This window comes from Dendrobates tinctorius, unplaced genomic scaffold, assembly GCF_039654945.1.
Source record: "Dendrobates tinctorius isolate UK_male_01 unplaced genomic scaffold, ASM3965494v1 ptg000083l, whole genome shotgun sequence".
Classification (NCBI taxonomy): Eukaryota; Metazoa; Chordata; class Amphibia; order Anura; family Dendrobatidae; genus Dendrobates; species Dendrobates tinctorius.
The window spans coordinates 38,298,504-38,311,466 of record NW_027361751.1 but is presented as its reverse complement, the minus strand read 5'-3'; the positions used below and the strand labels follow the sequence as shown (position 1 = coordinate 38,311,466).

Sequence of the window (12,963 nt, the reverse complement as noted above, 5' to 3'; positions counted from 1 at the left end):
GGATGTGGATTTGCCAGAAAGTGCTCCTCCAACCAGCACTCGCAGTGCATCATTGACACCGGGAACATTGGCCCACATGTCAGATTATGCCTTGCGGATCCTAAAAAGGGACCCCCGCATTGCCAAAATGATGAACGATGACGACTACTGGTTGGCCAGCATCCTGGATCCACGCTATAAAGGCAAATTACAAAACATCATGCCACAGGAGAACCTTGACCTAATATTGGCTAATAAACAAGCAACTATGGTAAATCGGTTGCTTGAGGCATTCCCAGCACACAGCAGCGGTGATGGTTCTCACACGAGCCGTACGGGCCGGGGGCAGCTTGGCAGAGGTGTTCATGGTGCACACAGCATAAGTGGCGTTGGAGACAGGGGTTTCATGACAATGTTGTGGACTGATTTTTCAAGTACCGCTCACACAACTGGTAATACAGCATCGATGGAAAGTGACAGGAGACAGCAGTTGTCAACTATGGTTACAAACTACTTTTCCTCCCATATCGATGTTCTCCCACACAGGTCATTCCCCTTTGACTATTGGGCCGCTAAACTGGACACCTGGCCTGAATTGGCACAATATGCCTTACAGGAGCTCGATTGCCAAGCTGCAAGTGTGCTATCGGAAAGAGTCTTCAGTGCAGCTGGATCAATCCTGACAGAAAAAAGGACCCGTCTGTCAACCCAAAATGTGGATGATCTAACCTTCATTAAAATGAACCATGCATGGGTTTACAAGGATTTTGTCCCACCTTCCCCTGATGACACATAGGGTGACAGAAAAATAGCTTGCTTTGGTCCACCTCTTCCTGGGACTTGACCTATTTCGCCTTTTGCATCAGCTGAATGTCCAACATCAACATATGCCACTTTCTAAAACTCCCTAACTGTGCTGCCCCCCCCCATGGCCGGGGTCACCACCTAGCGCACGACACCGTGCGAGTGCCGTTGCCCTGGACAGGTGGGTAGGCCGACTCTTGGGCGCGGGCACTGGCACAGGGTCCCTCATAGTGCAATCAAGTGTCTCTGACGGTGGTGGTGCACACCCGCCATCAGACACACCGCCGTACTATGAGGTGCCCAGTGCCAGTACCGACGCCCAAGAGTGGGTCCCCCTTGCTTGGGCAGGGCCCCAGCATTTGCAATCTTTACCTCTCCCTGCTCCTCCGCTGTGTAGTCTGGGCCGTCAAATCCATACCGTGCCTGACACCGTCTGAGCCTGCCTCCTGATGTATAGACATATTTTGAATGTGTACGCTATCCATACATGTTATCCGGGGATACGGTACCCTTTCTCACCTTTGTGCAATCACGTGCAAGCCATACTGGGCCTGACACCGTCTGAGCCTGCCTCCTGATGTATAGACATATATTTTGAATGTGTACGCTATCCATACATGTTATCCTGGGATACGGTACCCTTTCTCACCTTTGTGCAATCACGTGCAAGCCATACTGGGCCTAACACCGTCTGAGCCTGCCTCCTGATGTATAGACATATCTTTTGAATGTGTACGCTATCCATACATGTTATCCGGGGATACGGTACCCTTTCTCACCTTTGTGCAATCACGTGCAAGCCATACTGGGCCTAACACCGTCTGAGCCTGCCTCCTGATGTATAGACATATATTTTGAATATGTACGCTATCCATACATGTTATCCGGGGATACGGTACCCTTTCTCACCTTTGTGCAATCACGTGCAAGCCATACTGGGCCTAACACCGTCTGAGCCTGCCTCCTGATGTATAGACATATCTTTTGAATGTGTACGCTATCCATACATGTTATCCGGGGATACGGTACCCTTTCTCACCTTTGTGCAATCACGTGCAAGCCATACTGGGCCTAACACCGTCTGAGCCTGCCTCCTGATGTATAGACATATCTTTTGAATGTGTACGCTATCCATACATGTTATCCGGGGATACGGTACCCTTTCTCACCTTTGTGCAATCACGTGTAATCCATACTGGGCGTGAGAACGACTGGCGAGCTGTTAAGCAAGCTACAGCACCTGTGGTTTGCACACGTAAGTTTTTCATTTTTTTCAGGAATGACGGTTAGGCCTAATTCCGGAACTGCGGTTGACCTGCACTTACTGGGAAATCATCGTTCGCGGGTAATAATTGTAATCAGTGATCCCCATCACTAACGTTGTTCAGCGGGTTATCTGCACCTGTAAGCGACAAACGCTGGCCTTTTCAGTGTAGCGCACATGCAGCCACGGACATGTAAGGGCATGACACACCAGTTATTGGCCAATCTCATGTGCCAGAGCCTCACGTGTCCCTCTAGTAAGCCGGACTCGGACCGCTGGGCATGACGGAGTCTCGTTCGTTAACGGAATTAAGCTTGCAATGTGTGCATCTTTTCTGTAGCTGGCATGGTTGAGGTTTCCCAGGTGGAGTCGAATTTAACCGTAGGCTCCACTCCTGGTGGTGCCCTTCTGGACATTCCTTTAAGGTTCAGCTTTGCAACCATACTGCCCACGTAAAACAAACACTTTGCCTTCATGAACGCTGTTTGGAGGGTCATGACTCGTGGGAATAACGCCGCCCAATCAGTTAACCTGCTAGAGAGATCCTTCGTTACTCCCAAGCATGACATCACACTCCCTAGGAGGAAGGTAATGCCACTGTGGCGACCGTACTCCTGGGGGCGACACAAGTGCACTGATGCCCAGCCACTGCTTGATGAATCTGCTGGTACATTGACCCAGACCACTACATTCCCCTCGCACGCTACACGGCCTGAATCTGACCCTGATGAAACTCAGGTTACCCTTCCCATATACAGTTCCATCTTACACGGTGACAAAGAGGAAGCTGCAGATGAAAGTGCAGGTTCGGCCCACCCGCCATCAGACACACCACCGTACTATCAGGGGCCCTGTGCCAGTGCCGTCGCCAACGAGTGGGCCCCCCCCTGCTTGCTCAGGATCACAGCACTTGCAAGGTTGAAATACTGTGCAGTGAGATGGAAGATGGGGATGACGAGGAGTCCAGACTAGTACAGGGATTCCCTAGCGAGGAGACTTATTTGATTGTTTTCAATGTTGGGACAGCAATTTTTGGGGAGCACTATACTCTGTAGAATGATAGATGGGGCCCACCATACACAGGAACATTCCAAAGGTGGACATCAGACACTGGAGCAGCATTTACAGGGCCCATTATACACTAGAGCATTAGAAATGGGGCCCATTATGTTTGGAGCATTATTTGGGCCCATAAGACAGTGGAGCTTCATCCATGGGGACCAACATATACTGTAGCATTATGTGGAGCTCATCATATACTGTTTCAAACATTATATGGGACCAATGATTCTGTATGGAGAAATAGATGGGCCTCGTCATGAGATGTAAAAAGTGAAGTATTTTTCATTGTACTATACTGCTATTTCTCTGCCGTATCGGAGCATGATGAGTTGTGGTATGTGTTAAAGGGGCGCTCTTTCGCCCAGGGCACATGAAAACCTGGAGCCAGCCCTACCCCCCCACAACTTTAGCCAAATAACCCCCATTTTTCAGTGCGTAACTTGTATTATGAAGTTAATTAAGGTTGACCAGCTTAAGTAAGAAGAATTGATGCTTTTGGCATTCAAATGAGCACTGTAGATGTGTTTCCTGTCCTCCTCTCACTGCCGACTTTTATTCCCCATTGACTTACATTGGGTTTCGTGTTTCGGGACGACCCCGACTTTTCCCTATAATCGGACGATCTTGCTCGACCCGACTTTTGGAAAAGTCGGGTTTCACGAAACGAAACTCGACCCTAAAAAACCAAAAGTCGCTCAACTCTAGTAACTGCACTTACAGGTGGCTTTTCAGAATCAGCTGAATAATGTGTAAATGAGGAACCAGAGATCATGCAAACCTCTTAAATATGCAAATATTCTCTTCAAATAGGAACAGAATGGAAACTCCAGTGCCATCTATTATGGTAGCAATATTAAAAAGTCAATATTGACCCTTTACAAAGCCACATAGGTTAAAAACACAAACCTTACACTCCATTTGCAGACACAAATTTAGGGTATTTACCCCTCAGTGTGCAAAGAAGGAGATCTGACTTGACTAAGTAACATTTCTCCTTGGAGACAGTGCCAACACTGCCAAGCTGCACGATCTACACGTGTCCACAAAAAGAAACGTTCCTCCTTACACCCCCTGTCGGAGGACTCTCACTAAGCCAAATCAGGCTAAGACTTTGCCCTGATGAGGGGCAAACACTGCAAAACACACATCTGCATATGGAGGGCATGGTTTGCTTCTTTATCTAATGTCAAGTGGCTCGTTAAAGGGTCAATACTGACTTTCAGGATTGCTACCCACAATAGTTGGTGCTAGAATTCTGCTCCACGAGCAACATATATGAGATACTGGCTGTTAGATTTCAGTGTTTGAATGAAAAATGTATTTATTTTACAGGTTGTCATCATGTTGAGTATCCCAAAAAGCACATACGGCACTCATGGGTGTCAATGTATCCCATGGATAGATCATCAGTATGTAAGCCCTAGACTAGCCTTTTAACCTGATGTAGACCATAGCTGTGTCACCACGGACTCCACTCTGCACCAATGCATCAGTTTTGTCAAAAGTCGTAGGCAGTAGTGATGGAAAATAAATAGATCAACTGAAAACACCTATTTGCACCACAGCTAAAGCCGTTCTTTATATCTTAATGGAAAAACTTAAATCATGTGCAAGCAGGGCCAGTGTTAAGGGGATGCAAACTGGGCAATTGCCCAGGACCCCCACACCCTGTGATGGTGCAATATGTGAGCATTTAGGACTCTACTTTAAACTTTTGGCCAGGGCCCCACTTTGTCTAAAACCGGCCCTACGTGAAAGTTTCTCCAGTTTTGAATAGATAGACGCTCAGCAGAGAAGATGAGAAAAGAGAAGGGTGAAAAAAATGCTGCAAGTATTAAAAAGTGAGCAATTATGTCTGAGCAACTTTTTTTCATTGCCAATCTAATCTTCTCTGGTGTATGGAGTACTGACATATGGGTGACACAGTTGTCACTCTAGTAAAGCAGTGCCACCCAGTGGCCATAATATCATGGAAACAAAGCATAATATCAAATTATCAAAAAACTATCTGTAGTAAAGTGAAGCTTTATGATAATAAAATTAATATTTATTTTATTCACTTATATAATGCCATTAATTCCACAGACATTATCATCGTTGTCCCCATTGGGGCTCACTATCTTGATTCCCTATCAGTATGTCTTTGGAGTGTGGGAGGAAACCGGAATGCCTGGAGGAAACCCACGCAAACACGGGGAGAACATTCTAATTCCTTGCAGGTGTTGTCCTTTAGGGATTTGAACCCAGGACCCCAGCGCTGCAAGGCTGCAGTGCTAACCGCTGAGCCTGGGCTGAATTCATTGAAATACTACAGCACAGGTGGGTGTGCTAATGGATGGTAAGTAACGGAATTGTTTTTCAGAGTCGCTGTATCCGGTAAATGGATATGTAATAAATCATACATAATTTTTAATGAGCAAGTACTTGTCATCGCAGTAAAGAGCAGATGGTTGCTGGTACAGGAAATTTTTAATTAGGTTTTATGTCGTAGATATACATAAATCCTGCACAGCTAGAACAAAGTAATAGAAACCAGGCAATGGACTTTTCTATCTTCTCTAAATAAACCCAGATCCAGAGCACTACAGTCACACATAAGGGATAGATTAATCATTAACATCCGAGCAGCATTAATATACAAAATTATTGTGAAAAAGATATAATGATTACCACATGCAACCGATCATCATAATTCATTTACTGTATGTTTATTGCCCCCTTGAAGACAATTATATAAGATTAGCTATGAGAAACAGCTCCGCACTTGTCCACAGGCTGTATTTGGTATTGCAGGTCACTTTATGGATAAAAAGCAGCCACTTTAAAAAGAAGGGTTGAAGGAAAGCGTGATCCAGAAATGGCTTCTTGATAATGAATTTGATGGGTCAGGTTACGGTTCTTTGGGGTCCGTGTATTCAGGCTGCTCGGTATAATTATCCTTTGAGCTACCCCCCTTTGGCAATGACCATAAAAATTAGCATAATGGGCACAATTAATATAAGGGTTCATATATTTGGAACCGTATGGTGGATTTAAAAAAATTAAAAAAACAATAATATTTAGGAGAAAAGCAGGAATAAAATAAGAACAAAAATTGTTTCACGTTGTGATATCTCCTCTTTAATTAAAATTAGATTATTCAATACACCTTTAAGTACACGTACTATGTATGAAAAAAATAGTAATTGAAGTGTCAGCGATCTACAGTAAATTAGCTCTCCAAAATCCAACATTTACCCAATGTCCACTCTTCCACATCTGTCATTCAACAATGGGACGCTCTCCAAGTGCACTGGACAGCTGCGACCTGGCAAATTGCTCTCTAAGACACCGGAACTTTGTCCAAGAGCTCATGGTTTATTACCTACAGCCTGTAAGTGCGAGTCCTTGTGTGTGATCTGTCGGTATGGATGGAGCTGTAATATTTGCCACATTTCCCTGAGGGTATGTGCCCACGATCCGGAGTTGCTGCGGGTTTGAAGCTGTGTATGTCAGGATCCTGACAGCGCCGGCGTGCAGCCTTTGCTGAGCAGGGACTCACCCACCCTGTAGGGAGCCCGGGGCCAGGAACAGCCAGAAAATACAGATGCACAGGACCTGAACGCTGAAGTTTTAGCAAGCAGGCACAGGACCTACGGTCATGTGACTGCAAGGGGGCGGCGCTTAGCGTCCTGCTTTCAGAGATGGTAGGAAACTCAGAGTCGGGCAAAACAGAGGTCATACACAGTACGGGCAACGTAGTACAGAATCGTGAGTCAGAGAATAGTCAGGAGTAGCAGAGGGTCACACACGGGATGGAGGCAGAAGTACCAGAGGAGTGATCACAGCGAGGTCAGGACAAAGCCGGGGGTCATACACGGGACGGGCACACAAGTACAAAATCAGAATCTAAGAGACGTAAACCGAGGCCAAACCAGATCATACACCAAACAATCGTACCAGGACAGGCGAGAGCACAAACGGAGCAGGATCGAGCACACTCAAGCTAGGAGTATAAAAGACAGGGGAGGGTTCTCACCTGAAGCTATAAAAACCCTCCCCAGACCCAGAAGGAGGCTCTACCAATTAACCCCTACACTGCCTGCCCAGCATTCTGAATAAACCATGACAGTGTATTTATGCAGCGTCAACCCACAGCGGCCAGCTCTGATAGCATAGTGCCCGTGGATCACCCGTGGAGACTGACATGTGGCACGTCTTTCCAGATTCCTCTTGAGGAGACGCTACTCCTCGCAATATAAATTAAATAAGTAGAATGTATTGAATGCGGTAAATCCGTACGGTTCAGTGAACACTTGCAGATTCACCTGCGTTCAATAGAAGGCAGCGCTTTGGACAGCGTGAACATGTGCTGCATCCAAAGCGCTGCTAGTTCCATATTGTGGGCACCCGGCCTTAGGTTGTTTAATACTGTGCGTTATAGTGAAATGACTGTAGACTTACCATTCTGTAGATGTTCTGACATAAACTGTTGGTATCTGGGTGCGATTTGGAATTTCTGCTCTGGATTCTCGCTAATTTGGCATTGAACTGGAAAGAAAAAAAAGAACATTATTAAGCTGTTACATTATAGTAAACTGCAAATTATACAGTGAATAGTTATAAACTACAAACGTTAATGCTTTATTGCTATTTCTAAAACTGTGCTTCAGAGAAACGCCTACACTGCAAACAATAAGCAACATGGCTGAACCCTAATCATAGAATCGTAGAGTTGGAAGGGACCTCCTGGACCATCTGGTCCAACCCCCTGCTCAAAGCAGGATTTGCTAAATCATCCCAGTCAGATGTCTGTCCAGCCTCTGTTTCAAGACTTCTATTGAAGGAGAACTCACCACCTCTCGTGGCAGCCTGTTCCACTCATTGATCACTCTAACTGTCAAAAAGTTTTTTCTAATATCTAATCTGTGTCTCCTCTCATTCAGTTTCATCCCATTGCTTCTAGTCTTTCCTTGTGCAAATGAGAATAAAGCTGATCCTTCTACAATGTGACAGCCCTTCAGATATTTGTAAATAAAGTCCGTGGAGCCTCATTTAAGAGTCTCAAACACGGGACTAGCCAGATCTTCCTCCAGGGAAGGACCCAGCCCTGGAGGAAGATCTGGCTAATCCCCTGTTTGAGACTCTTAAATGAGGCTCCACAGACTTTATTTGCATATTCGTATTTCCCAGGGAGCATTGCACCTTGGATTTCACTGATTGAGTGCCTTTGCCGGCTGCCGCACTGTTTTCTTTGACTGGTCTCCCTGAGGTGAGTGATTGATTTATGATGTTGGTCTACTAGGCATTGCTCCCACCTAGCCAGAATCCTACTCACACTGATGAGGGGCAACACCCCGAAACAGCTGTCTGTGGATGGATACCTGGGCTTGGTATTTCCCTTGTTATATCTGTAAACTCGTAAAGAGCTGGATATTGACTTAAAGGGCCACTTAATATGGTGGTAATGGTGGTTTCCAAAAGGAGCCACGCCTTGGCTGGGTCCTTCCCTGGAGGAAGATCTGAGACTCTTAAATGAGGCTTCACGGACTTTATTTGCATATTCATATTTCCCAGGGAGCTATGCACCTAGGATTTCACTGTGATTGAGCGCCTTTGCCGGCTGCCGCAGTGTTTTCTTTGACTGGTCTCCCTGAGATCAGTGATTGTTTTGTGATCTTGAGATATTTGTAGACAGCTATTAAGTCTCCTCTCAGTCTTCTCTTCTGCAAGCTAAACATTCCCAAATCCTGCAACCTTTCCTCATAAGACAGGGTTTGCAAACCGGTCACCATTTTGGTCGCTCTTTTCTGAACTTGCTCCAGTTTGTTGATGTCTTTTTTTAAAATGAGGTGCCCAAAACTGAACACAGTATTCCAGATGAGGTCTGACCAAAGAGGAGTAGAGTAATTTATTTTTGCTTATCTTATTGTCTGGTGCAATCCCAATTAGGATGTGCTCCACTATTGCCAATGCCATCCAGTGCACGTCTTGCCGCATGTATGAAATCCTTGAACAGCCGGTCGAGGGTGCATACTGCTGTGCAAGATGTGAGCACGTTGTGCATTTGGAAGCCCAGATACTGGATCTAAATGTGCAGCTGGCAACACTGAGATCCATTAACAATATGGAAAGGAGTCTTCTGCTCACTGAGCAGACGCTCAATGGGATAGATGAGGGGGGGATGCTAGGTTGGAGCTGCAGGACAATGAAGCAGCTATCTGGGTGACAGTTAGAAGGCGGGGTAGAGGGAAGAGCGCCAGGGAGGCTAGTCCTGATCTGGCACACCCCAATAAGTTTGCTAAGTTGGCAGATGAGGGGAGTGTTAGTGCAGGAGTAGCACTGCTGCAGCAAGGCATGTCCTCTGAAAGCCGGAGGAGTGTCTGCTCCAGTAAGGGGGGAAATAGGAGAGCAGGGCAGGCCAGACAGGTTCTGGTAGTGGGAGACTCAATTATTAGGGGAACAGATAGGGCAATCTGTCACAAAGACAGGGATCGTCAAACGGTGTGCTGCCTACCTGGCGCTCGAGTCCGACACATCGCTGATCGGGTTGACAGATTACTGGGAGGGGCTGGTGAGGATCCAGCGGTCATGGTGCACATTGGCACAAATGACAAAGTTAGAGGTAGGTGGAAGGTCCTTAAAGATGATTTCAGGGAATTAGGCTGTAAGCTTAAAGCAAGGACCTCCAAGGTGGTATTTTCGGAAATACTTCCTGTACCACGTGCCACGCCAGAGAGGCAATGGGAGATTAGGTAGGTTTATAAGTGGCTCAGGAATTGGTGTAGGAAGGAGGGGTTTGGGTTCCTGCAGAACTGGGCCGACTTCTCAGTTGGCTACAGGCTCTACGCTAGGGACGGGCTGCACCTGAATGGGGAGGGTGCAGCTGTGCTGGGGGAGAAAATGGCTAGAAGGTTGGAGGAGTGTTTAAACTAGGGACGGGGGGGAGGGTATTCCTTTTATAGGAGGGGAAGACAGTGCAGCTAGAGACCTGGGCACAAATAATGAAATTGGGGGTGGGGGTGGCATGGGGGGTGGGGTTAGAACAGTTAATAATTTAAGAAAGAATAGCGGTACAGAGAGATACATAAAGTGCATGTATACTAATCCCAGAAGCCTCGCCAACAAAATGGAGGAATTGGAGTTAATGTTGTTGGAACATAATTATGACATGGTGGGGATATCTGAGACATGGCTGGACGAGAGCCACGACTGGGCGGTTAATTTACAGCGCTATAGTCTGTTCAGAAATGACCGAACAAATAAGCGAGGGGGAGGAGTGTGTTTATATGTAAAATCATCCTTAAAACCCATCCTTCGTGATAATATATATGAATCTAATGAAAATGTAGAGTCCCTGTGGGTAGAGATAAGGGGAGGGGGGAAAAACAATAAATTACTGATAGGGGTTTGTTTTAAGTCTCCAAAAATAATGGAAGCAACAGAGAATATCCTCATAAAGCAAATAGATGAAGCTGCGACTCAAGGAGAAGTCATTATTATGGGGGACTTCAACTACCCTGAAATACTTTGGGGAACCGAAACCTGCAGTTCCAGCAAAGGTAATGGGTTTTTGACTACCATGAGAGACAATTACCTTTCACAACTGGTTCAGGACCCAACAAGATGGGGGGCACTGCTAGACCTAATATTAACCAACAGGCCAGACCGAATATCAAATGTAAGGGTTGGGGGTCACTTGAATAACAGTGATCACAAATTAATAAGTTTTCATGTATCCTTTAATAAGATGTGTAGTAGAGGGGTTACAAGGACACTAAACTTCAGGAAAGCAAATTTCCAACGGATGAGAGATGATCTTGGTGCAATTAACTGGGACGATATCCTGAGACATAAAAATACACAAAGAAAATGGGAGACGTTTATTAGCATCCTGAATAGGAGCTGTGCACAATATATACCGTATGGGAATAAACATGCGAGAAATAGGAAGAAACCACCATGGCTAAATAGAGCTGTAAGGGGCGCAATAAGGGACAAAAATAAAGCATTTAGCGAATTAAAGCAAGTAGGTAGTGATGAGGCATTAACTAAATACAGAAGATTAAATAAATTCTGTAAAAAGCAAATCAAGACAGCAAAGATTGAGACAGAGAGACTCATTGCCAGAGAAAGTAAAAATAATCCCAAAATATTCTTTAACTACCTAAATAGTAAGAAACTAAAAAATGATAGTGTTGGCCCCCTTAAAAATAGTCTGGGTGAAATGGTGGATGAGGATGAGGAAAAAGCCAATATGCTAAATGACTTTTTTCAACAGTGTTTACACAAGAAAATCCCATGACGGATAACATGATCAGGGATAAAAATTCTCCATTAAATGTCACCTGCTTAACCCAGCAGGAAGTACGGCGGCATCTAAAAATCAGTAAAATTGACAAATCCCCGGGCCAGGATGGGATACACCCCCGAGTACTGCAGGAATTAAGCACAGTCATAGATAGACCATTATTTTTAATCTTTAAAGATTCCATAAGAACAGGGTCTGTACCACAGGACTGGCGTATAGCAAATGTGGTGCCAATATTCAAAAAGGGGACAAAAACTGAACTTGGAAATTATAGGCCAGTAAGTTTAACCTCAACTGTGGGTAAAATCCTTGAGGGTTTTCTAAGAGATACTATACTGGAGTATCTGGAGAAGAATAACCTCATGACCCAATATCAACATGGGTTTACAAGGGACCGTTCCTGTCAGACTAATCTGATAAGCTTTTATGAAGAGGTAAGTTCCGGACTGGACCAAGGGAATGCAGTGGACGTGGTGTACATGGACTTTTCAAAAGCTTTTGATACGGTGCCACACAAAAGGTTGATACATAAAATGAGAACAATGGGGATAGGGGAAAATATGTGTAGGTGGGTTAAGAGCTGGCTCAGGGATAGGAAACAAAGGGTGGTTATTAATGGAGCACACTCAGACTGGGTCACGGTTAGCAGTGGGGTACCACAGGTGTCAGTTTTGGGCCCGCTTCTTTTTAACATATTTATTAATGACCTTGTAGGGGGCATAGAGAGTAGAATTTCAATATTTGCAGATGACACTAAACTCTGCAGGGTAATCAATACAGAGGAGGACAATTTTATATTACAGGAGGATTTATGTAAACTAGAAGCTTGGGCTGATAAATGGGAAATGAGCTTTAATGGGGATAAATGTAAGGTTATGCACTTGGGTAGAACGAACAAGATGTATAATTATGTGCTTAATTGTAAAACACTGGGCAAAACAGTCACTGAAAAAGACCTGGGTGTATGGGTGGACGACAAACTCACATTTAGTGGCCAGTGTCAGGCAGCTGCTGCAAAGGCAAATAAAATAATGGGATGCATTAAAAGAGGCATAGATGCTCATGAGGAGAACATAATTTTACCTCTATATAAGTCACTAATGCGACCACACTTAGAATACTGTTCTGGTCTCCGGTGTATAAGAAAGACATAGCTGAACTGGAGTGGGTGCAGAGAAGAGCGACCAAGGTTATTAGGGAACTAGGGGGTCTGCAATACCAAGACAGGTTATTACATTTGGGGCTATTTAGTTTGGAGAATCGAAGGCTTAGGGGTGATCTTATTACAATGTATAAATATATGCGGGGACAATACCAAGAGCTTTCTAATGATCTTTTTACTCTTAGACCTGTGATGGGGACAAGGGGGCATCCTCTACGTCTGGAGGAAAGAAGGTTTAAGCATACTCACAGACGCGGATTCTTTACTGTAAGAGCAGTGAGACTATGGAACTCTCTGCCATATGATGTTGTAATGAGTGATTCCCTACTAAAATTTAAGAAGGGACTGGATGCCTTTCTTGAAAAGTATAATATTACAGGGTATATACACTAGTTTCCTTAA

The 12,963-nt window shown here is 45.0% G+C and overlaps 1 protein-coding gene across 1 annotated transcript in view; it reads right to left on the bottom strand.

The window, feature by feature from the left end:
* The window catches only part of CCDC152 (coiled-coil domain containing 152), a 102,447-nt gene that overhangs the window by 14,873 nt on the left and 74,611 nt on the right, over positions 1–12,963 (bottom strand). Inside the window, exon 7 of the mRNA XM_073584346.1 lies at positions 7,553–7,639. Coding sequence (XP_073440447.1) covers positions 7,553–7,639 — 87 coding nt within the window. The remainder of the gene's footprint in view (positions 1–7,552; positions 7,640–12,963) is intronic.